This window comes from Stigmatopora nigra, chromosome 2, assembly GCF_051989575.1.
Source record: "Stigmatopora nigra isolate UIUO_SnigA chromosome 2, RoL_Snig_1.1, whole genome shotgun sequence".
Classification (NCBI taxonomy): domain Eukaryota; kingdom Metazoa; phylum Chordata; class Actinopteri; order Syngnathiformes; family Syngnathidae; genus Stigmatopora; species Stigmatopora nigra.
Window position 1 is genome coordinate 1,231,362 of NC_135509.1, and position 24,523 is coordinate 1,255,884.

Below are 24,523 nucleotides of genomic sequence, written 5' to 3' on the forward strand. Positions count from 1 at the left end.
CATTTAAGACAAGAGTGAAAATACAATTAAACTCTATAATATAGCATTACATTTCTAGAAGAATTTCGCTTTAAACTTTAAAATATGACTTAGCAAAAACATAGCATTTTTCGTGGTAGATAAGCCCTTAGGTTAAGAAGTGTAAACTTAGCAAGTGCGACTCTGGCAATGGGATCAAGTGTCGGTGGGCTCTTTTTGGTGGATCAACCATACCTCATTCCTGCGGTTGACCAATTTGAAGGGGCTGTCGTAGCCGGCCACGTAGTAGGGGCGCTCGGCGAAGGGGACGCCGTCCCGCCGGAGGCTCTCGCTCAGCTGGAGGAGCTCGCCGCGAGCCAGCGTCTCGTTGGAGAAGCCGCCGTAGGTCCTAAGAGGGAGGAAAAATAGAGACAGTGTGAATGGAATGGCCTTTGACTTTGTTATGGCCACGACTTACCTTCAATGGGAATTTGGACATGGTGGTCATACCCAATCATTAGAATAGAATCAAGTGACATTTTAGCAAAAATTAAAGGCTTTAAGGTGATATTATATATACTATTATATTATATTTCAATATTATATACTGTTATATTATATATCGTCATATTATACACTATTATATTACATATCTATCGTTATATTATATACAATTATAATATACATTTGAATTAATATACTATTATATTAAATATATATTTTTATATTATATATACATGTTTACATTATATACTATTATATTACATATCTATCATTATATTATATAAAATTATAATATGCATTTTAATTTATATACTATTGTATTACATATATATTTTTATATTATATATACATTTTTACATTATATACTATTATTACATATATATTTTTATATTATATATACATTTTTACATTATATACTATTATATTATATATATATTTTTATATTATATATACATTTTTACATTATATACTATTATATTACATATATATTTTTATATTATATATACATTTTTACATTTTATATACTATAATATTACATATATATTTTCATATTATATATACATTTTTACATTATATACTATTATATTACATGTATATTTTCATATTATTTACTATTATATTACATGTATATTTTCATATTATTTACTATTATATATATACATTTGTATATTATAAACTATTATATTGAATATATATTTTTATATTATATACTATTACATTATATAAATATTTTTATACTATATACTATTACATTATATATATTTGTATATTATCATAAGGTAACTTTATATAATCTAGATACTCCACTATGGATAGTTTTTAAAATTTAAATTAATTCGTAATTAATGTACCTATTAATGTAATTTTGTAATATTTCTAATAGTTTTGTTTGTGAATAGAGTTCCGTTCCTCCTAACCTGACATAAGCGGTGAAGCTGTCCCTCGGCTCCACGAAGACTTCGGAGTCGCTGGGCGACGGAGGCGCCTCGCGATGCTCTTCGGGGACGAAGAAGGACACGGTGAAGCGCGTCTCGCAGGCGGGGCCATCCCCGGGGTCCACGCGGCAGGTCACAGGGGCTGTCATCTCCACTTTGACCTCTGAAGAAGCAAAATTAAAAACAAGAGTTGGAAAAATACACTGAAAAACATGGCAACCTGCTTTTGAGGCTCTGACAATGGTGTCAGACTTGAAGATCTGTTTATTTTAGCTTTTTTAAATATATTTTTAGATTTAATACAATGATTTATCAATCAAAAACAGAAAAATGGATTAAAAATGACAATTATTCAATTAAAAAGGGGGGAAAATAAGGAAAATTTATATAAATCTATACTCTTCATTTGATCCTGAAACAGAAAATCACCACTCTTGACTTACTTTCTCGGACCGCACAAAATGATGCGGCGGTCCACATTTGGCCCCCGGGCCGACACTTTGACACCAGTGCTCTAAGAACTACAAAAATGGGGTTGTGGGACTTTGTCACTTACTGTCAGTGTTGTCGCCTTGAATGTATTTGAAGAGCCTGCGGAATCCAGTTCGCATGCTTTCGTCCAGACTGGTTCCGTTGACGGTGGTGCTGACCCACTTGGCCGCCTCGTACGTGCGCACTTCGTAGTCTTGGGGCTGAAAACCAGAACATGGATGACGTCATTTTAACTCCTCCGCCTCCATTAACGGCGATCAATATTTGAATTTTGGGAAATTGCAAAACGCCCATCGCCATCGATAAGATCATTTGTTAGCCGATTGTTACGTGTTGTGAGTTTTATCAAATAAAACATCTTACCTGTTTCTCGGGTGTTGTGAATTGCGGAGTTTGCAGGCCGCTGGAGAAAAAAACCTGTTTCACCGCTTTTAACATGATCGCGTTATCAAAAAGGACTAAAGTTACACAAAGCAACGCTAGTGAGTTAAAAGACGTCATAAGAACAAGTTTGTAGTTTAAAAAGTTAGCAAAAAGCTCCCAAACTTTTTAGATGGCGTCCTGGAGCTGACCAAACAATACAGGTATGTAACTTGATTACATGCAGCATGTTATGGAAGGAATTCGCTTCCTGACACGTGACAGCTACAGCGCTCCCCCATTGGCTCACACGGACAAACGAATTTATTACTATTTCCGGCGTAACTGTTTACTCGTCCGTATGCGTGTTTTTGGACATAGTGCATAACGTTCCGGTTACGAAAGCATAATTAATTGTTTGGCTTTTAAAACTCTAAAAATAAAACTACCTTTGTCTGCTTTATTATTCAATTGTCTTTTGAAAAATATTTACTTTACTAAAAAAATATGGCTTGACTTTGAATCCATATATAAAAATAAAATTGAATTGGAGGCCTGTTTGTCAATATCAGGCATTTATTTAGAGAAATATTCAGATTGGCAAACATTGGGAAAGACCAAAAAAAGAGGTTAAAGTGGGTTCTTTTGTTGGATGTATGCCAGCAAGACATCTTTGGACAGCTTTTGGGAGTCCAAGCGTGTCTGCGAGTCGTGCACGATGACGCCGTCCTCCCATGCCCAGAAGAGACGATCGGCGTGGCACACGCTGTCCGGCGAGGTCAAACATTTAAATAAGAGCTTTGGCACCAAATGGCGATTTTTGGTAACTTACTGGAAGGGCGAGACAGCGTCTGGCGGCATGTTGAAGACGGACTCCTTGTTCTTCTTGTTGTAGAAGTACTTTCTGCTTGAGGATTTGCTGTACGCCATCACCCAGGGTTCTGCGGTGGGAGACCACTTAGCAAAGATGCTAATATGTGCATGTGTGACGAGACAATACGCACCTTTGGTGGTTTTGATGACGTAAAGACCAGTGGGAAGAAAGTGGCGGTCGTCTCGGTCCGTGTAGGACAAACGGGGGACTCCTCCCGAACCCTTTGTCACCTTCATTTCCAGTCTGGGAAAAAAAAAAGAAATTAAATGTATGGTGTTGATAAATAAGTCATTTTACATTGATACTTAAGTGATGGAGAACTAAGATTTTTTTTTCCCATTCGAACCAATGAGTTTATCAGTAATAGATGTCCAATCTGTTAGAAGCAATAGGATGGCAGTGAATGAACTTACCGGATAAAAATCTTCTCAATTTCCTCCAGCCTGTACACCTCCTTTATCCTGTTTGGGAAAAGAAAAAGAGAAGAGAATAAATTAAAATTATCTATAAATAAAAGCTTCACTAAATGATTCATAGTGACTGTATATTTGTTTATAAATGTATGTTCATTAAAATAAAAACATCCTCAAAAGAGTCATGTTTTAACACCAATGGCGTTGAATTTTTACCTGATGGGGTTCATGTCAGGTCGACTGGGTTTGGCCACGGCTTTCACGAACTTCTCGGCCATCTTGATTCTGTCACAAAACAGACACAGCATTAAAAATTAAAGCTAAATTAAAAAAGTAAAAGTATGTAGAAAGAGTAAAAATTTTTTAGCTACCGCACGTTGAAGTGCTGATCTCGCACGTCGGTGCCGTTGAGAATGAGGGCGTCCATCACGTGGACGGCATTGATTCGCCGCTGCGCCTTGCCCTGCGAAAGACGAGCCTTTTAGCGACGGGGCGCCGGACCACCACGGAGAGCTAGACCCACCTCGCCCTTGAGCTCTTGCACAATCTCCACGCTGAGTAGAGTGTCTCGTGGGAGCTCCAGCTTGAAGTTCTCCAGCTTCTCCCAACGTTGATGCACCTTGCACGTATAAATCTGGGATTTCTGCACATAAAAAAAAATCGTCAACTTTATTTATCCGACTTAAGAGTCACCACATTGGGACTCACGCCGAGTGCTAGGAGGAAAATCTGCTCTCCGCCTCCCACGATGCACCTGTAGTCCAAGACATTCTGCACTTTTTCGATGGTGCTGGAGTTGAGTGGCGTCCCGTTGCTGGCGAAAAAATCCACGTGACGATTCTGGAGTGAAAAATAACATGGAGCATTTCCCAAAAGAATGGGCTTGGCTTCTAAACCCACCTCCAGAAGTTCGTAGAATTTGGACCTGGGGTCCGAGGACGCCGGAGTGACCCTGGCTTCGTCGGGGACCCCCCACAGCTCCAGACACTCCTTGCGGACGTCGGCTTGCCTGGGCTCCGCCAGCGACCTGCGACAAACTCCGTTAAGACCCGCCTCCATCCGTCCGTGGTACGAGAACTACTCACGGGTCTAAAACAAAGGCGTGTATTTTGGCCAGGGCTTTGATTTGGACCACGCACAGACTGCGGAGACATAAGAATGACGGGGTCTCAACTTGGATCATCCCGTGGCGGCGACCATTCGTTAAAGCCCACCTTTCGTTGGAGTTGACCATGAAACGGTAGAAGTCGGTGTCCTCCTTGATGATGTCCATGGGGACCACGTCCGTGACGTCCTGGTTGGAGTCCCGCAGCTGCTTGAGCTTCAAGTTGACTCGGAACATGTATTCCCGAACGGCGTCCGATCCCGGTTTTAAACTCCGGCAAACCACGTACCTGCCGACAAAAAGGGATGTCAAATGGGTCAAAAAGTGAAAAACATCAAGATCAATTTTATGATTAATAGTTCAGAAGAGCCAAATATACTTTTTGTACTTAAAAACACAGAAAAAATGGATTAAAAAATGACAATGATTGATTTAACCGGGGGAAAAAAAATCAGGAAATTTAACATACATCGATACACTTCATTTGAATTTGATCCTAAAATGCGGGCCGCAAAAAATGACTCGGCGGGCCAGATTCGTCCCCCGGGCCACCACTTGGACACCGATGGAAAAACGCAATAAGAAATGACTTTCAAGCTCACCTCTCGGAATTGGCGGGCCGACTGGTCACGGGTTTGAAAAGCGTGACGCGTTCGAAGCACAAGTAGAGCAGGTAGATCAAACCCACGCTGAATGGTGTAAAGAGGTCAAAGGTCTTGCACACAAAATGGCCACCTAGAAACGAGAAAAACATCCCATTGCATATCATGAAAGATATTTGTCAACCAATAAATGTAAGCAAGACCTGTCCTGAGCGTCGACAGGGCCGTCAGAAACTGGCAGAGCAGCAGCTGTTTCGTCAAAATCTCTTGAATGTTCTCCTGACCCTCCACGGAAAATCCCTACAAAACAAACAACGGGTTACACTCCAAAAGTCAACCCCGAAAATGACCGTGTCCTCACCCCGTCCGCCATGAGGACGTGCAGCCCCAATCCCTCGGTGCTGTCCAGTACAAAGTTCCGGAATGCCGTGACGTTTTCCGGCCGGGTGACGTCGCCATCGCCGTCCACGCCGCCTTCACCTGCGAAAGACGAGGACAAAACATCAAAAAAATGGCGACACGAAGCAAAGATGGATGCCTTACCATAGTAGGGCTCGAAAAGCTCGCTAGGCGCGGCGCAAAAGTCCTCCAACTTGAAGTCGTAAGGTCCTTTCAAGGTCATGCCGAAGCCTTTGGCGTGCCAGCGGCGTTTCCACAGGACGTATTCGGAGAAGCCGCCGGGTCCGGCGCAGACGTCGCCGAAGTAGAGGAGGTCGCCGGTGTTTTCGTTTGTTAGTGGCTTCTATGTAGGGAAGGAGAAGGTGTTAGCTTGAGGTGGAAAATGCTGGTAAGTGTGTGTGTGTGTGTGGGCTCACTCCGTCTGGAGCTTTTGGGTTGGTGAACATCTTGTTGAAGCAGTGGTCCATGTTGGCCATTTTCATAGCTGCTCTACAGATGACAAGATATCAAATGTTATGGTTTTCATTACTATAGGATGTAAAAGAAAATGTAAACAAGCAAGAATACAGTAAGGCAAGGGTGTCAGGTTATGTGGCCCATATGAGTTATTTGAGCTTTGTTTTAGCTTGATTTTAAATTGCATCTTGCTGAGCAAAACAAAAACAAAAGTGTGGGTCTTTGCATTCACCTGTTAAGGAAGATGGCTCCTCGGATGGTCTCGTAAGCGTTGGAACGAGTCCGCGCTCGCCTCATCTCCTCGCCGTCCAGGTTGTCGAACACCGTCTAAAAAAGGCCAAAAGTAAGGAGGAAGCTAGGACGTCCAATTTATTCAAACTGGGAGGACAGGCTCCTCCATGTACTTACCTTGCACCTGAGAAGTGTGTGCAAAAGGTCTTCAGTGCAGAACTCAATTTCATCTTCGATCTTCCTTTTTTTCTGGAATGAAATAAAATAAATAAGCATGACACAGAATATAAAAAAAAGTAAAATATTTCCAAAATACTTACCGGCCCCACTGTCATCCAGTCCCGCAATTCGTCGGCGTCGGGAATTTCTGTGGTGCATTCTGGGAACCAGTCTACTTTTTCTGTGGCGCTGGGCTAATAATACACACATACACAAAATTTAACTCTTGATGACCTAGTTTGCTGCCGTTCTGCTCAATTGAGGTACCTCAGGTTCATCTCGCCAATCGACATTGAGCTCCCCTTGGAATCCCTGCAGAGTGAGGCCGAGACCCCGCCTCCCCCGCTGGGTGGACGCCTCCACGATCTCCTTGCGACCCTGACCGAACTTACCGAGACCTTCTCCCTCGCGGAAGCCCATTTTTGCCTAAAAAAAAAGTACAATAGCAAACAATTATTTAATTTTTGGGACATTTTCAAATCACATTCTGCTCATTTTTGGGCACCAAGGGGTCAAATCATGTTGATTTTGGCCTGGAAATTCATTCAATCCCTAACAGTCAAAAATGTATAGATCAAATTCATCTTCACAAACCATGAGCTTCTGTGAGACACTGTTGTACATGGAGAATTTGGAGTCCTGAGGGGGCGAGTCCGCGTCCCCGCCGTCCGCCGATACGGAGGGCATGGAGAATCCGGCTCTGGGTTCATCTTGGTCGCTCAGAGATTCATTCTGACTGGAGTCTGGCAAAGAAAACATTGTTATTGTTTTTATAATAACCAAAAAGAAGACAAGAGTTGTGTTTACCTAATCTGGGAGATTTGCACTCTTCATCTGAGCTGCTGTCATCAAGGCGCCTCTTCCCAGCTCGCAAAGGAGCGGTGTTTACTCTTATCATTATAGCTGATAAAAAAAAAACAAGTACATTATTAGTATTCGAAACTGAACTTCAGTAAATGGAAAAGCTAGCTAACAATCACACTGCATTTGTTGTTTTACATTCAAAAGCCTGCAAAGTGGTTTCCTTCCACGTAATAAGTCATGTTTCTCTCAAAGTATACAAAATAAACTTGGTGATGCTAGCTTTGTTTCTTTATACTGTAAAATGAAACTAAGTAAATGGAGCTATTAGCTACCTAGCTAAAAACAATTATTTTTACCGATTCCGGAGAAATGCGTTGGTTCCTCAACGATCGAACTTCAACACCATACGGGCGTTATTATCCCGCAATACAAGGAGAAAGAAAAGCGCCGTTTTAGTGATTATTACTGCAGAAATATTCGTTGTTTTACAAGGAAATCACAGCCTGTTTTGTTTTCTGACGAGGTCCTTATAAGGTAGGCGTGCGCTGGTCGCGGGATAATGACGTGATAGAATAGTTGACTCTGCCTGCATTAAAAAAAAGATTAAAATTAACTTTACTCTTGATGACATTTTACACCAGTAAATGTGAATGTATCCTGCAAAATATTAATACTGCAACTTTTATGAAAAAATGAAGTTAGTCCCATCTTCACAGAATACTATAATTACAAAATAAAAGTAAAACAGTTGTTTCATAAACCTTCTTTCCTTGTTAAACATGAATTAAATCGATAAATATAAAATTAATTTGGAGAATATACTTTTGATATGGTAGCAACATTGAGGATTGAAATTAGAAAGTACACCTACTATTTCAATAAGAATAAAAATTGGTGGAACACATTTACATGAATCTTTACCTCCACATTGTCTTTTCCATTAAGCGATTAGCACAAGTGTGACTGTGCATGTGTTCTGGATTGTACTAATCCTTACTTGGCATCCAAATTGGCCAATCCCGTGTCGTCTGTCAAAACACTGGAGCTGCTTTTATTCTCACAACTGCACAGATGGAAAAAGAAAAATGATTATTTTGACACTTCAAGACTTCTTAAAAATCCCAAAAGAATTTTCTCATTACGTGTTCGTACCAATCTAGCTAAACCACAAATCTAAACTAAACTGCAAACCAAAACAAAGAAACCACTCAAACGCCAAATTATCTCGCGAGAAATACCACTTTGTCGCCTGGTCCTAATCTCGATTGTGTAATTGGGCGTCTGTATTTGGCCCCTCTATCCCAGGTACATGAGATCCAGCACATCTCCAGAGGCCGGCCTAATCCTGCCCTGACACGGTTGCACGCACACATACACCAACGCCGCATCAGTGCCACGCATGTGAGCGTCTTATGCAATGGTGCCAACGCATCCTATATATACGGGCTGTCCTCTTGGCGGGTGTGTTTTTGTCTGGATGTGAGACCAGGCGGTGAAGCCAGGGGCCTGGACGTGGGATCGGGGGGCCTGAAAAAAACTGGAAGGCAGGACGAGGCGACCATGTTTTTTTTTCGCATCCCACGACTGACCCCGGGTTACCTACGATATCTTCAGGTGCGTATTTTTTTTTTTTAAATATCCTTGTTTATCATGCTATTGATAAAATGTGCTTTGAATTGATGTTTTTTTTTTGACCCACCTGTTGTCATTTTCAGACCCAGGCGACCCGGACTGTGGTGCAGAACCGGGAGGGTCCCGCGATGCCCCGCCTGGCAGTCCTCCTGGGATTTATGGGGGTGGGCGTGTCCGGCTACAGCTCCCGTCAACTCACGTTGCACTGCAAGCCGGCAAGTCGTCTGTTTGGATGAACAAGATGGACGGGGAAAGCCTCTGGGAAACGGGCCCTGGCTGTTGTAGTTCCTATATGGAAAGCCTATGAGCCTATGAGCCTAATTTTTCAATTTAATTGACTTCAAATTTCAAATGAAAAATGTTTAACCACCAAAACACTGCAATGCAAAACTGCAGCAGGTTTAGGCTTCAATATTGGAAAAAAATGGATTACCTTAACGAATACCTCATTATGTCGTCATTTTCCCTGTAGCGCCACCTGCTGCCAGCCAGGAGTGACCCGACTTGCTCCTAAAATGATACAAAACATTTGTGTTAGTAGAAATGTCATGTTTATTTAGTCTTGCATACTTTGCACATTAGTCTGGTTGCTGAATGAGATTAAAAACCGGGTGACATCCGACTGAAAATGTTCTTAAATGTCTCCCAAGTCAAAGGACACGGATTTTTTTTTTTTTTATGCGTAGGATGCCGCAGCATTTGAATGTAACCGTGACGACCAGAGGCGTGTAAATGAACGCTTGGAGACGAGATTAGCCGAGGAAAGATCCTCTTAGGAAACATCCTTTTTTAAGAACAGCTTACTCACAGTACGTTTGGGGTCACTGACCCCGACATGGAAACCAGCGCCACTGTGACTCAGCATAAAAAAAAAAATGTGACTGTGAGCTATTTGATTTGTGTGCGTGTTTTTATTTTTTCAGACTGTTTGGGAGATTTAGATGCAATTTGTAGCAGTAATTTTCCACTAAAAGGTTCTTTGTCATACATTTCTACATTTTGGAAGTGCTAGTCATATATTATATGGAATAAAATTTGTTATGGGCCATAAGGAAATCAATTATTTTTGTGCTAGCTTAAAAATATATGCTAAAACTATGCTAGCTTCAAAAAAATGCCATGTTAAAACTATGCTAGCTTAAAAAATGCCATGTTAAAACTATGCTAGCTTGAAAAACAATATGCTAAAACTATGTTAGCTTGAAAAACAGTATGCTAAAACTATGCTAACATGAAAAATAGTAAACTAAACCTCTGTGCTAGCTTTAAAAATGCTAAAACCATCAAAACAATCCCACTTACTCCTTTTTGATACACTGTTTTTAGTTGTACATTTCCTTTTTTCAAATATCTTGGCAAACATTTAAAAGATAAAGATTGTACTAACAGCCCGCATATTTTGATTAGTGTGTTTGTGTTTGACGGTGGCATGATTAGTGACAAAATGTCACAGAGGTATTTTGGAGATAGTATTGTACTGCGGGGTAAATGAAGATAAGGCGTCTTCAACACATTTATCTGTTTGTACATACTCGATGTGAAAAGTTAGATAAGGAAAAGAAATGGGAGAGTTGGCTTTTAGTCTACTTTTTTTGGGTGGTAGTGAATACAAAAATGTTTTTTCCCCACATAAATCAAATGTTTTGGCTCCAAAAACACAATTATTTGATTTGTAGATCCCATTTAAATATTCTGTGTGAATATAAAACCTCCAAACTGTCAAAAAACAACTTGTCACATGATATTTACATGTTTCTAAACGCATGACATGCATTTAAAATGCATAAAATGGTGAGAAAACAACATTTACTTCACTTATTTACCTCTGAATGCTGCTTTGTTGTGCTTTGATGACTTCGGTGACCTCAGTGACCTTTTGAGGAAAAAAAACAACCGTCAGAACTAGTTAGTTATTTTCTCATGTCAAGCCATGAAGATGAATACATCAAATACAGTGATCACTCAAATATTGTGGTTCATGTAGACCAAACATGGCCGAAAAAATTGAAAAATCACAGTTTTAACATATTTTTAGTGTGGATTTTCTCACATGAGCTTTAAAAATCTAAATAAAACAATTCTAATAGCGGAAAAAAAATAGTCAAATAGTGAATTTTGAATATTTGAGGGATTACTGTATTAGGAGAATAAAAGTAGATTAAAAAGTACTTTTTTCTTAATAAGAACGGTTGGTGTCAGTCAGGTGCGTCGCCGGTCTCGCCGGCCGCTGAGTTCTGACCCACTTTTGGATCTAAGCCGCTTGGGAAAAGTGCCAAAATCTTTTCTCCGGTTGTTGTGCCGCCCTGGATTCAACTTCACGGAGACACACATAAAAAAACAACAAGTACAAAGTATTGTGTTTTGATGCTAGTAGCACACCTGTGGTTCTTGACAGTCAGGTTCCCGGAAAAAAAGTGAGGTTCACGCAGTCACAGGAGGCGATTGTGTTTGGGGAGAAGGCTCCGGTTACCCCGTCACAAAGGGCCGAATGTCTCGGCGAGGTTGCGGGTTTCGTCTTCTGCGATCTGGTGAGGTCAAACTATGCAAAAATGATGTTTAAAAGCCAAGTAAAAACAAGGATTCTTTAAAATGAAGACATTTTTTACAGTGTAATTCAATCAGTTTTGTGCATTTAATTTAATTTTGTGTAAAAAAAGTATCCTAAAACAACTAGAGGATGAAACATTTCAGAAATTTGAAGACAAAAGACATTACCTTATGAGGGCAGCACGGTGGTAAAGTGGTTACCGCATCTGTCTCGACGTTCTGAGATCGAGGGTTCAATCTCCGGCGAGTTGCAATCTGTCCATGTGAAATTTCCATGGGTGGGATTTCTCCAGGTACTCTGATTACCTTCAGTTTGGATGGAAAAGCTCATGGGATTGTAAATATGAACTTTTTAGCGATTTTTCAATGGCCAAATTGGACGTCTGTTATATGTCACCATGAGCAAAACAAGTGTACCAATTGTTTACCATTGTCAATGATTACACAACTAAAAATATCTTCAGTTGGTCCACATTCCTGACAGACTTACTGTAAGCGCAGTACCCGGACCAGGACCGGAAGGACCTCCGAGTCAGGTGAGCGAGCTTAAGGAGAATGAGGCAACCTCACGAGGTCAACCAAAATTAATTTTTCTTCAGTCCCAGTGGCTTTCACTTACAAACTTAAAAACAGTCCAATAAGAAGTTAAGATTAGAAAATGTCAAAGTGAAAGTTTTGTCTTTTCAGACATAATAAACAAATGACTTACCAGACAATTTTGACGCCATCTTTCTCTGTAAAAAAGATCTATGTAAACGTCACATATAATTGTTATACTTGGCTTACAATTTCTTCTCTACTACAGTATGAGCGTAAGGGGGTGTGCAAGGGGGAGGAGCCACCCAGGTGGTCCAGTAAAACCGCACACACACACTTAACACACATTTACACACTAGCGGAATGAGCAGCAAACGACTTTTATGAATGAACAATAGCTGGATGTCCTCAGACCTCGACGGGAGTACTTTGAATGTTACGGAAACTTTTTTGGAAACTAAAACGGTCAAGTTAAAACGGAGCCATGTTCCGGAGAAGTAAGAGTAAAATGTTAGTGGATTACGCGTCGGAGGAGGATGACATGTCCTGGCATTTTCAACATTCTTATAAGGTAAACGTTTATTAAATCAAGTGTAAACGCGACAGACTATTTAATGTGTTGTTTTGGTGAGATTTAGAATTGCGATAAGAGAGCTATCATCAATTTTTTTGAATGATTTAATCAATTTAGGGAAGGCCATGTCAGCGTGCGAAGGCCGCTAAAGGCGCCGCGTCAGCGCTAGTCGGCAGCAGCTGGATTACGTCGAGATGTCACAAGGGGATGTGGGAGTAATGTCAGGGGTCACCATTCTGATTAGGAATGCAATTTTTTGGGCTTTTGGGGCAAGTTTTGGGGGACCAAATGTGGCCCGTGCACCTCATGTTTGGGAACCTGGTCTAAACGGCCTTGACGTTTTTGCTTTTATTGGCTGTGTCAGGGGAGGGCAGACCTCCTCCATGTTTTCTCTTGGGAATTTGGAATGAGGGGTCAGACCTGTTCCTAAGGGGGGAGGGGCTAAAATGTCCACAATGTTTACAGATTTATGATGGAAATAAATGTTGAGCTAAAGGGGAATTTATCTCAATTTATTGACAGAATTGACTAGTTAAAAATGGTTAATCCATTTCAACGCATCGTTTTTATCGCCATTGTCGGCCATGATGAAGGTTAATATTGGGAAATTAAGGCAAATACAAAAACAATGGAACCAAAAATAGCGCTTCCGGATGGAAAGTACAACCTAAAAGCTACAGTAAACAATTTTACAATTTATCCTAACCTGCATTCTTTTTTTTTTTTACCCCCCAGGACAAAGATTTACAAGAAGGAGAGGAAGAGGAGGAAGCTGTGGCCGTCTCGTCCAAGGTAAACAACCAAGAAAATGGCGGCACATGTCAAGCAGAATGGTCACCGTGGCGACGGGACATATTTCATAAGACTTTGTTTGGAGTTTGTCCCGGAGAAGGGAAGGAAGGCGACATTCTTCAAGAAAGTGCAGATGTTTGCTCGCAGGGGGGAAAAATAGTTTGAAAGGCAACAAAAGGGCGTACAAGTTCACTTGTTGTAATGAAGATTCTTGCTATCTTCTGGCGTGTCTTGGACAGACGTGAAAAACCTTCCCGCTATCTAATCTGAACATTCCTGGAACGTTTTGTAGAGTTGGTTTGCTTTTGGACCCAGTGTTTCTAAATATTCTCATTCCTAGCCATGCCACTATTGACTAATGCATTATAGAGAGCTAACTTAGCTTCTTACAAGCTAATTTTGTCTAGGGAAAATGCTATTTACTATTCTGAGTGCAATTTTTTGTCTCTTTCAGTTGCTTGGTTAAAGCTAAAACGTCAAGAGAAAAAGTAAATCAGCCGATTAAAGAATGGTGATAAGTCGATACGGAAAAGAGGCATTTTTTAAGATAATAACAAAGAATTGGACTTTTTTTTCTGCTGCCAGGAGGCCAAAGTGAAGAAGATGATGTCCAAGAAAGAGAGAAAGGACAAGACGTCGTCCTCCAATGACGACAAACACTTTTTGTTGACGAGAGAGACGGCCACTGAACGCCAAGGGTAAACAAAAATACATAAGAAAATTAATCGGGGCTCTAAAGGACTAACTTTTCAAACTATGGACGCAGGTCTGGCAAGAAAGTGAAAAACGAGAAAGACGTGAAAGACAAAAGTGAGAAAGGAATGTGCTTCTGGGAAAGTGTCACCATGACCATCAAGCAAATCTCACCCGCCAAAAAGACAGACAACCGGGAGACGACGACCCCCGGGGAGGAGCCTACCCCAAATGGACGCTCGCCATCGCCGTCTCCCGGGGACGCATTGGTGGATCCCGCCTGCGCCGTCACGTGGACGTCCCGCGCCAAAGTCAAGCTGGCCGGCATCGGCAGGATCAGCAGAGGGATGGTGACAGACGGAACCTGGGAAGGACTCAAATAAAACTTTTTAATGTTCTGTCGCCCTTTTGTGGCTACGGTCAAAAGCACAACAGTATTTGGCCCGTGCGGCCATTTTGGAACAGAATAGTTAGACTATTTAAGATCATATCACTGGAAATATTGGCATTTTTGACCATTTTGTCACGTGCCTTGAACAAATAGCATGTTTTATCTATAATTAGTTCAAAATGTGGAGATTTTGTTCTATTTGTAAGCTTTTAAACGGTGTATTTTGCCTTTTTATAGCTTCAAAGTAGATGGAAAGTGGAAAGACAATTGATATATTGCACACATTGCATTAATACAGAGGTGATAGATGACATTTCCTTTTGAACTGGGAAGGCTGGCAGCGGTTTGGATTGGGCTTCTATCGCCATCTATGGTACTAAATAAAACATTATTCACTGCCAGATGGTTTTATTTTTTTTCTGGAGTACAGCAGTTTTGAATGAGCTTATTATTATTATGACACAATTTATGGGAATGTCATCAAATAACAGTTATGGACAAACATTTGTTTAAAAAAAAAAGGGAATGAGGATAAATATGTCCCAAGACGAAATTACTATAAAAAGTGGCAACCACATTCTATAATTTCCTGGTAAATTATGGCAATCATAAAACATCTATGACATGAATATATACGAAGGAAAAAAAACGGCGCTATTTAGGCTACATCTTTACAAAACAATAAGACGGCTAATCTGTTTCTCGGTAAATATTTAATCGTTTCCATACGCTATGTCCTCCCCCATAGACAAACGAAAAGTTTTCCCACGGAAATACGAACAAAAATACAATATACAAAACGTTTATAGAAGGATACAAAAGTTCCCAGACGCATTTAAATAACATTTTCCATTTTCCCAACTCGAAAAAAATACTATTAGGCGCATGCGTTTTGCTATTCAGAAAAACCAAAAAACATGACCACATTTTAAAACGTCATAATAATCAGTAAACGGTCAATAAACTCATAAATCATCACATACTCACTTTAGACAAGTACCTTCTATTAGTGCAAAAATGGGCAACCCGGGAGGAAATCTTACCCGTTGCCGCGGTAACAGTTGTACGCAGTTTGAAGCCCTTTGTTTTTGTAAAGTAAACGTAAGTAAAGGAAGGAAAGAGGGATCTAGAACCTGAACAGATCGATGAAGTGTTGTGGAGAGATGGGCACCAGGCAGCCGTCCGGGTCGTTAGCCGTGCACGGGTGGCCGCAGTCCTGCGAAACAAGTGCGAGATGGTCAGATATGTGTGAGGCAATACCAGGCGAAGCCTTGAGAGGGCAGTAAGTGAACGCGGAATGACATGAAAGCATAGCAGAAGACGCACGCTTTGATTTTGAGTCGAATTATTTTAATGTGAATTCTGCCAATTGTCAGCAAATGAATTCAAGATAGCATTTTGGCTCTTAGCCGACGTGTTGACATGCAATGGTGAGAAGGGAATGGAAATAAATGGAAAAGAAGGAAAGGAGGAAGGAAGGTACCTTCAACAATAAGGCCAAGTGGTGATCCTTGAGGAAGGGAAAGATTATAGAATGTTACAAAAACGCAAGACTTCTAGTCCGGAAAATACGCTAGTTAAAAAGCTGTCTCAAAACGTATGAATTTGTTTACAAACTACTCTTGAATGAGCTTTCTCGCAAAAACTTCTAACCAAACTAAAATGGCAAATGGATTTAACATGAATTCTCCAAATAGTCAGCCAATGAATTCCAAAATAAAAACACAAAATCCACATTGAAAGAAACAATTCCCAACCCCACTTGCTTTAAGTAGGCCACAAAAAAAAACGAATCTAGCCTCTGGGCTTTGAATTGGAATCAAGCGGTCGAAAAGAGCACAAATGTCTTTCAGTTTTTTTTCTTCTCCTTTTTCTATTTCCTTCCCTGGCTTTCCGCGGAGATAACCACAAACCACGCATTTCCCAAAAGACTGCCTGCCGCTCGTCCCGCGAATATATCGACTTTTAAAAGGCTGTCAAATGAACTGACCTTCCAGAAGAGAATGCTACAATGTTTGCAAAAGTGCAAAGTGTCGCCATATTGCTCCTTCATGGGGTAACGTTTCTGGAGGGTGAAGTACATCAGTTTCCAGTCCACGCTGTCACTCTTGGTCAGAACCAAATTCCGAGACGAGTGCTAGAAAAAATACAAATAACAAGTCAGATGGGAAGAGAGAGGTGAGGGACGAAGGAAACTCAACTCACCTGCTTGTCGGAAAAATGGAAATGGCAGAGCCGCTTCCAAAGTGTACGGTTTTCGCTGAGGATGTGTAGAGTAGGCGTGGCCTGTCCCAGGTTGATGATGTCGCAGGCGTCGGAAAGGTTGTGTAAAATTTTGTTTTGAGTGTAGAGTGGGAGGTCGCTTATGGACATGCCGGCGTGCATTTGCTGTGAAGTAATAAAAATTGGAGTATTTAAAAAACATTTGTGGGAATTTTGAAAATGTTGATGTTTATGACAAGCAAGGGCAGCAAAATAGTTAAAAAAATGTAAACATCTTTATACCTGAATAAAAAAAAAAGGAAAAAAAGACTACTTTTCTATTGTGGAAAAGCTGATTTTCCTACTTTTGCAAATAAAAAACATTCTAAAACTATGGCTATATTGGTGAATAGTGAATAATGACACTTAAACCCGCCCACTCACAAACATACCTTAGGAATCTGCAAGTCACTAAGTTGTTGCTGCCATTTGAGAATATTCTCCAATCGGCACAGCCACACGGCAACGTTGCCCACCAGCACGCAGCGTCCCACGTGGAGGGTTAGACTGCGTAACGTGGCGCTCAGATCCTGCAACAACTCCTTGACCAGCCTCGGGTTGTAGTGGTCCTCCACCACTGGGAGGAAAAAGCATGTCAGTGGACAGAGCCAAAATGGCGGCCGGTCCGAACTCACCTTTTCGGACCATCTTCTCTAAAATGTTGAAGTAATTTGTCTGGGCGGCACCGCTTAGGGACGTTAACTGCGATCTGGCGATTAGTTGGAAAAGCTAAAGTGTAGGGGAGGGGGGATAAGTTAAGATAGATGAAGAAAAATAAGAAGATGTAATGTTTGGCTTACTTTGGCTACATAGTTGAATCTCCTCAAGTCGTGGATGGCGCTGGAAAAGTCCAGGCGGTTCAGTGCTTCGCCCAGGGTGCAATATCCGTGGCGCTGTGAGCAAAAAAAAATGGGTTAGATGTCGTATACAAAAGGTGTCAAAGATGCGGCCCGGGGGCCAAATCTGGTCCGCCTCATCATTTTGTGCGGTCCGGGAAATTCAATCATGAGTGCCGATTTTCTGTTTTACAATCAAATTCAAATGAAGAGTATATATTAAATTTCCTGATTTTCCCACTTTTAAATCAATATTAATTTTTTAAATCCATTTTTTCTGTCTTTAGTTCAAAAATCATTGTGTAAAATCTGAAATTCTATTTTAAAAAGGCTCAAATAAACAGTTTTAGATCTATAAAAAACTGAATATTCAGGGTTTTTAATCCAGTTCTTTTAATCCATTCATAAAAAAAATCTAAATATTATATCTAAAATGGTCCCAAGTTGACATTAAAGCGGCCCGCAAACCAACCGTCTGACACCCTTGCACTAGAAAATACTTAGGATAATTTGCGTGGCTTTCTGTATATTTTTTAGTCATTTCATGTCAATCTCTAAGCACTTCCTTGTTAATTTACACTCATAACATGTCACTTCCATTTAATTAAAGGTCACAACTTCCTAGCAGTTTGGAACAATCCTCCACATTTTATAGCCTTTCTAATTGATTTAACAGTATTTCTGGATCATATGCGTGTTATTGTTTTCAATTAACAAGTTCAGTTTAAGCCAAAAAATATACAGTTCCACCAAAATTAGATTCAAAACATTCGTTTTCTATGAAATACTCATTCGCAAAGGTTAGTAAGATTGTTTTTAAATAGAAAAATGAGGCGGCGGTTGGTCTATTACTCACCTCCTTAGTGCTGCCTTTCTGCACATAGATCCATTTATCCCTGAAAACAACTGGAAGAGAAAAGGATTGGTCGCAGGCTGTGTGATATAAGATGGTTAGGAAAACTTACATTGGGATTTGGTGTTGTGGTTGTAGAGGTTTTTCCGTCTTTTGGGGTTTGAAAGTTCGCAAATGTCTTCCACAAATAAGTTTTCTTTGTCGTCGCAGGTAAATCTGTTAAATGGAAAAAAATTGATAGGTTAGGTTTTGTCGTTTTGGTTCCAAAAAAGATCTTATGTAGTTCTAAAACAAATTAAGGGTAGATTTATTGAGTAAATTCAACTGCAAGAAAACAAGCATTTTCTATGGAGACATTCTAGAGCACAAAATAGTCATTATAACATCAAAAGAAAGACTCTTTCATAAAAATAAAGTATGCTTTGGTCAGAAAATAGGAGGTCATTCTTCTGGTAAAAAAAAGAAGGGATGATCTATTTAACAATAAATTTTCCTGAGAATATCATTTTCAAGATAACTCAAGAATGAAGAAAGGGATTATTGTCAATCCATTTTGAGGTTACAAAAAGGAATTCTGGGATGATTTTATAATGGATTAGCGTTACATTTAATTCAAATTTGCAAAGACTAAAAGTTTTTTCCTTCCAAAAAATATTGATTCTATCTGTTTTTAATAACAGCACCCTTTTTTTCCCAGAAAAACTGCTACCATTTTTGTCAATAACGTCGATTGGACTTGACGTATCCAAATTTTTCTCCAACGCTTCAGAATGGGAAAATTCTCATTCACTTGGCGGCACACCTCCGGGCCAATGACCTCAATGGAATGTTCTTTTTGTTCAAAAAACTCACCTCCAAACAGATTTATTTGCAGTCAACTTGAGTAAGTGGCATTAAACATAACATGGGTTCCTACTACTTTACCATCTTCTAAGTTTATTATCAATTAGAAAAAGGAAAATATGCCCTAGAACAAATTAATCAGAAAAAAACATTTAAGAACATGCTTTCCTAAGCAATACATTTTTTTCTTAGAAAATAAATGCTACTTTTACGAGCACGTAAAGCTCTAAAATTCTCCGTCCGTTGACTTCTGTGAAATATTGACTCTGCGTTTCCCAAAAAAAGGCCGCCGCCCCTTCAATCTAACGCTGACATTTATTTAATTGTCAAGCCCAGTGAGCGTGGCTAACGCTAATCCTCTCCGTCTCTTTGTAGCGACGCGTCATGGGGTAATAATGTAAGCTTGTGCTAGGTTGCTAGCTTTAGCATAAACTACGTAAATTGACCGAAAGATGAACATGGACATTTTGTTTGTGAGCATTGTGACAGATTTTTCCAAACAAAAAGCATTGTACGCGCAAGAACGAGGTCGATGCGTCCGATTGGCTCCGCCTGTGATGTGGCGGGAGGCCAACCCGTGATGTCGTTGCTAATTGTCGTGACTCGGGCTTTCAGCGAGAGGACTAGCGTGCTAAATACGACGTCGCGTCAGCCTGTCAATAGCGACCGGCGACAGCGTGACCGAAGGCGACGTCACTGACGGTTAGCGTTGAAAATCCCGCCTCGGTACTCACGCAAGGCGCTGGGGACAATGTGACACCGTGTCCTGCAATGGACACAAAAAGCATTCAGAGCTCGTAAGTACTAAATGGGAAAAATGACATTTTCTCCACTACAAATTGTTTGTTGACGGGGTAATGAAGAGGTAATGTGTTGGAAAAATGCGTTTTCTGGGATTATTAGTTATGTGTCGCAAAAGCAGAAAAAATATTAGTTCTTATGGATGGATTTTCTCAGATTCTGGGTAAGAAATGGGTTTGTTTTTGTTTTTCTTGTCATAACTACCTATGCAGACGGAGTAAAAAAAAACTTAAATGGCTAGCAATTCTGGGGAATTCTTGACAGAGCAAGTACATTTTTAAAAAAACAATAACCCTGGTACTCACTCAATTTCTGTGTGTATCTCGTCCATGTCACGTCCATAGAAGATGATCCTCTTCCATCCATGTTCCGTCTTTGTCCAACTCCATCCTGGTGACCTCCAGTCCCTGCCCAAGAAAGGCATCCTACCTGGGGAAAGGTTGAAAGAGCAAATACTCAATGCTATATCAGAGACGCTGCAACTCGATGTTAAATGTTTTAAGAGAAGCTGAAAAAAAATCTAATGTTATGAAGCAAATTCCAAAAGGATAACACAAGAGTAGCTGCGTGACGTCATCAGGCTACGACTTAAGTTGCATTAGTGACAAACAATTACATGACGTCGATTTGCTTACTCGACAAGTTATCTCGAGTCGCTGATTGTGAGGATTATTTTACCTTGACACTTGTCACAAACGCATTCGCGTTAATTTACCGTCATGGTTAAACGAACAAAAAATCTAGTCTGAGAAACAGCATTTAATACGACAGCGACGGGCTCTTGGTGGACCGCATTTTATCGTGAATTGAACTCAACAATGTAAAATTTATTAACAAATGCAAAATAAAAGCTTCAACCAACCTTTTCGAGGGATGACAATTCTTTTGTTTGTCTTTATTATAAATTTTTGCCCTTTCTCGTTGTCGATCGGGGACTAGAAAATTAACGGAAGTAAACACAACCGCGTTAGGGGGCTCGCGTTTTAGCACCGCCTGCCCTTCTCCTATTGGACGCGATTCAGGTATTTATCTCTGTTGCCACGCAGAAGGCCGCTGCGGATTGGGCAGACGGGGTTGTCAATCACATCACCCCTCCAACTCCTAATCTGTTTGGTTAAGGGGGGGCTTGTCCTACACGTGACATGGTACCATGCACATGTATACTATTGTTTTGATTTTTCCTTTTAAGGGATGAGATTTGAAGCAAAATATTAATGTAGATTAATAACAAATGGTTTAAAATATAAAGTAGTTAGTACCTACATCATGAATGGGCACCTGATCCTTATCATCTAGAATGTTAGGAAAAAACAGAAAATAGATCATGTTCCAAAATCTGACATAATGCAGTGGTAAAAAACATTTTATGATGATTATAATTTGTAGAGCATGAACTGGAATTATTGTTACACAATGAAGAATATGCCATGTATATTTAAAAAAAAAGTAAACAATTTAATGCAAAAGCTTTTTTGAATGATTTAGGCATAAAAAAGATTGTTTTTTTCCCAGCTACCATTTGATTTTGGACTCACCAAGTGACGCAACAAGGAAGCAATTGTAAGAAAAAAAATACCTTGAGGGTGTATATTTCAGCTCTCACGGGCAGGACATGACTTGTCTTGGCTGTCAGTCAGACTTGGAAATGGTATCTAAGATTCGCAGAAATGCAGACAGGAAAGTTAGGATAAAAATTGAAACACTTGTGTGGCTAATACAGACAACAATGGATGAAACGTTAATCGTCAAAAATCATTTAATAAAATCTAAAAATATATATAAGAAAGCTAAAATAAACATTGTTTTAGATCTATAAAAAAGGAATATTCAGGGCTTTTATTCCAGTTCTTTTAATCCATTTATAAAAAAAAACCCTAAATATTATATCAAAAAATGTTTTGGCCCACATTAAAATGGAGTTGACGCTAGTCAGACACCCCTTGTCTTACGCCATAAGATTAAAATGAAAATGTTCAAATAGGGCGTCCAAATGGCATGTGCAGGCCTAGTCGTGATTGGGCCAGTTGGAACAACTCAACAGGATTTGGTGAAACTTTGTACGTCTAGTAGTCTTCTCCCAACGTTGGAATTCCTGGTAAAGGATGATTGCGCTAGCCTGTAAAATATCAGGAAAAACTCTTGAAGTCATTTCTAAAAGCTGTCAAAAAATGAATGTAGTCATCAGTCCAGGTCTCTCAACTTCTTGCCACTTTCCTTGGCGTTCTTGCAGCTGTACAACCACTTGATAATCCTGGCGTTGCGCTCAATAACCGACGTTCCTTGTCGGATCTTCTGCTGCAGGACGTCTCGTTGGAGACCTTCGCTGTCGTCGCTGTCCCCGGAGATCCCGCCGCCACTGTCTGACGTGGACACGCTGACGCTACGAAGCATGGCGGCCATCTCATCCGAACGAGCTGAGAAATTCTCCTTCCCTAGAGACTCGATGACTTCGCCATCAAGGCCGCAGAACTTGAAGAAAGCGTCAAAGTCGGCAAAGTTCTTGGAGTACCTGGAGCTGATGTCCGAGCGGGATCGACCCACCGTCTTGCCTCTGGCCACGGGAACCTTCAGGAAGTTAGCGGACGCTTCTTTCGGACTACCGTCCAGGTTCCGTCTTCTCTCGAGTTTCGGGGTCCCGGCGCATTCTTCCTGGCCATCTTCACGGTCCTTCTCGGGCAAAGTGGCGGATCTGATGGCGGAGCTCCGAAGCAATTTCCGTGTGATGTGATGCTTGCGATCTTTGCCTGGCGCTCTGAGAAGCTCGCACTTTTGTCTATAGAGCAAGATGGAGTCTGGTCGTTTTTTGGAGCTGGAGCGCCGGACTTCCACCGGCGAGCCACTTTGTCGAGATTCACGTAACAGCGGCGAGCTCCGGTTGGACGACGCTGTGGCGTCGGATGTGGCGCTGGTTGGCGGTGGTTCCTCCGACTGTTGGCTTTTCACGTAGTTGGGTTTGCTAGCAGCTAGCCTCTCCACGGCGCTCATAGGTCCCTTCACTTCATTTTCCAGTTCCATTTGTTTGCGGAGATAGTCTGGACCTTTCTCCAGGATTTTGGAGGTATCGCTGGGGGTGTCCATGAGTGAGTGAGTGGAGTTTTTAGCTTTTCTGCTGGTTCCAAGATTCCATTCTGTATGCCGCTTTGCCTGAGCACGTTTCTCTGTTCAGTGTTCTGTTAGGACGCACACACCTTACCTTACCCAACCCCGCCCACGTTCGCTTCTAGACAAAACGGCGTTCAAAGTACACCTGACGGAAGCATGAGTAAGAAGAGTGAAAGTTGAGACTTTCCTTGTCGCGAGGGGGCGGATAGAAAAATGCGGATGACATTTTCAGTCTTTACACTAAAAAAATAAAATATCAGGGGATAGCTAGCATAAGATGGTTGCTAAAGGTCTATGTTAGTATTGAGTAATGTTACAAGACAAATTTAGTAGTTAATTATTCCCTAACGTGATAATATTTCAGTTAAATGCCTACACACAATTTTTTGTTACTCTATACTTTCTGTTTTAGGATCAAATTAAAATGAAGAGTATAGATGTATATTACATTTCCTGATTTTCCCCCTTTGAAATTAATAATTGTGATTTTTTAATCCATTTTTCTGTGTATTTAGTACTTGCACACGCTCTTTTTTAAGTTGTCTCTCCGAAAATGTCCTTTTCCCACTCTACTTTTTTTTTGTTAAAGTTCCCTAACATAATTGATGTCTTCCTGTGAGAATATTACTCAAGAGAGGATCATCATTGTGATTATTATTCCACTCCTCGCCGCTGATAACGGACGACTTTATGACCGGTGTGGGCGGCCGCATTTTTCGACCCTCAACTGTGATGTTGTAAAAACAATAGCAATACGTTATATTGAAAGCCAGATGTGGTTTGTCTGCCATTGACGGAGATAGAAATTCAATCTAATTGGACTGGGAAGACCAATCGAAGGATAGACGCCGGCAAAATTGGAATGTAATAGAATTAAAATGATTTTTGAGCTAAAAACACAGAAAAAATGGATTAAAAATAACAATTATTGATTTAAAAAGAGGTAAATCAGGATATGTAATATAGTTTTTTTTATAGATCTAAAACAATGTTTATCTGAGCTATTTTTAATATATTTTTAGATTTTACAGAATGTTTTTTTAACTAAAAACAGAAAAAATGGTTAAAAAATGACAATTATTGATTTAAAAGGGGGGGAAAAAAATCAGGAAATGTAATTTACATCTATACTCTTCATTTTAATTTGATCCTAAAACAGAAAGTCGATTTTTTTTTCGGGCCGCAAAAAATGATGCGGCGGACCAGATTTGCCACTTTGACACCGATGGTTTAAAATAATGGGACGCCTCGGCTCGTAAAGGTTACTTTTTGATGGGTAAAAAATAAAGTTGGCATGAACCCGGGTGA

General features: G+C 40.4%; 5 protein-coding genes across 9 annotated transcripts; 1 reads left to right on the plus strand and 4 right to left on the minus strand.

The window, feature by feature from the left end:
- Positions 1–98: 98 nt before the first annotated feature.
- On the minus strand, positions 99–2,542 carry hebp2 (heme binding protein 2). Its single transcript, XM_077710405.1, has 4 exons — positions 2,253–2,542; positions 1,954–2,089; positions 1,380–1,560; positions 99–367 (listed from the first exon to the last, which is right to left on the minus strand). The coding sequence occupies exons 1-4, from the start codon at positions 2,388–2,390 to the stop codon at positions 175–177; spliced, it is 648 nt and encodes a 215-aa protein (XP_077566531.1). The 5' UTR covers positions 2,391–2,542; the 3' UTR covers positions 99–174.
- A 265-nt stretch (positions 2,543–2,807) lies between these two features.
- On the minus strand, positions 2,808–9,349 carry cmtr1 (cap methyltransferase 1). 2 transcript variants are annotated; one of them, XM_077710861.1, is made up of 25 exons: positions 9,052–9,349; positions 8,350–8,415; positions 7,709–7,938; positions 7,356–7,451; positions 7,143–7,291; positions 6,816–6,974; positions 6,650–6,742; positions 6,507–6,578; positions 6,331–6,425; positions 6,059–6,131; positions 5,787–5,985; positions 5,605–5,723; positions 5,447–5,543; positions 5,244–5,376; positions 4,751–4,930; positions 4,622–4,678; positions 4,437–4,563; positions 4,245–4,376; positions 4,060–4,179; positions 3,908–3,999; positions 3,753–3,821; positions 3,537–3,584; positions 3,254–3,366; positions 3,082–3,190; positions 2,808–3,015 (listed from the first exon to the last, which is right to left on the minus strand). In XM_077710861.1, exons 4-25 carry the CDS (start codon positions 7,444–7,446, stop codon positions 2,880–2,882), a joined length of 2,463 nt encoding a protein of 820 aa, XP_077566987.1. In that variant the 5' UTR covers positions 7,447–7,451; positions 7,709–7,938; positions 8,350–8,415; positions 9,052–9,349; the 3' UTR covers positions 2,808–2,879. The 2 variants fall into 2 exon arrangements, with proteins under 2 accessions (XP_077566987.1, XP_077566986.1); XM_077710860.1 differs by having other exon boundaries at positions 8,274–8,415.
- Positions 9,350–12,156: 2,807 nt separating this feature from the next.
- On the minus strand, positions 12,157–21,770 carry fbxo25 (F-box protein 25). 4 transcript variants are annotated; one of them, XM_077743633.1, is made up of 12 exons: positions 21,690–21,770; positions 21,373–21,405; positions 20,419–20,538; positions 18,582–18,685; positions 18,473–18,522; positions 17,581–17,673; positions 17,416–17,509; positions 17,173–17,357; positions 16,724–16,906; positions 16,509–16,655; positions 16,002–16,028; positions 12,157–15,734 (listed from the first exon to the last, which is right to left on the minus strand). In XM_077743633.1, exons 3-12 carry the CDS (start codon positions 20,535–20,537, stop codon positions 15,645–15,647), a joined length of 1,092 nt encoding a protein of 363 aa, XP_077599759.1. In that variant the 5' UTR covers position 20,538; positions 21,373–21,405; positions 21,690–21,770; the 3' UTR covers positions 12,157–15,644. The 4 variants fall into 4 exon arrangements, with proteins under 4 accessions (XP_077599759.1, XP_077599768.1, XP_077599750.1 ...); XM_077743642.1 differs by having other exon boundaries at positions 20,419–20,542; positions 21,690–21,763; XM_077743624.1 differs by lacking the exons at positions 21,373–21,405; positions 21,690–21,770 and adding an exon at positions 20,976–21,117 and having other exon boundaries at positions 20,419–20,542.
- On the plus strand, positions 12,402–14,919 carry LOC144214944 (uncharacterized). Its single transcript, XM_077743689.1, has 4 exons — positions 12,402–12,639; positions 13,378–13,434; positions 14,020–14,132; positions 14,201–14,919. Exons 1-4 carry the CDS (start codon positions 12,553–12,555, stop codon positions 14,508–14,510), a joined length of 567 nt encoding a protein of 188 aa, XP_077599815.1. The 5' UTR covers positions 12,402–12,552; the 3' UTR covers positions 14,511–14,919.
- Positions 21,771–22,008: 238 nt separating the features above from the next.
- fam110c (family with sequence similarity 110 member C) lies at positions 22,009–23,364 on the minus strand. Its single transcript, XM_077710498.1, has one exon. The coding sequence runs from the start codon at positions 23,189–23,191 to the stop codon at positions 22,295–22,297; it is 897 nt and encodes a 298-aa protein (XP_077566624.1). The 5' UTR covers positions 23,192–23,364; the 3' UTR covers positions 22,009–22,294.
- Between the last annotated feature and the right edge of the window lie 1,159 nt (positions 23,365–24,523).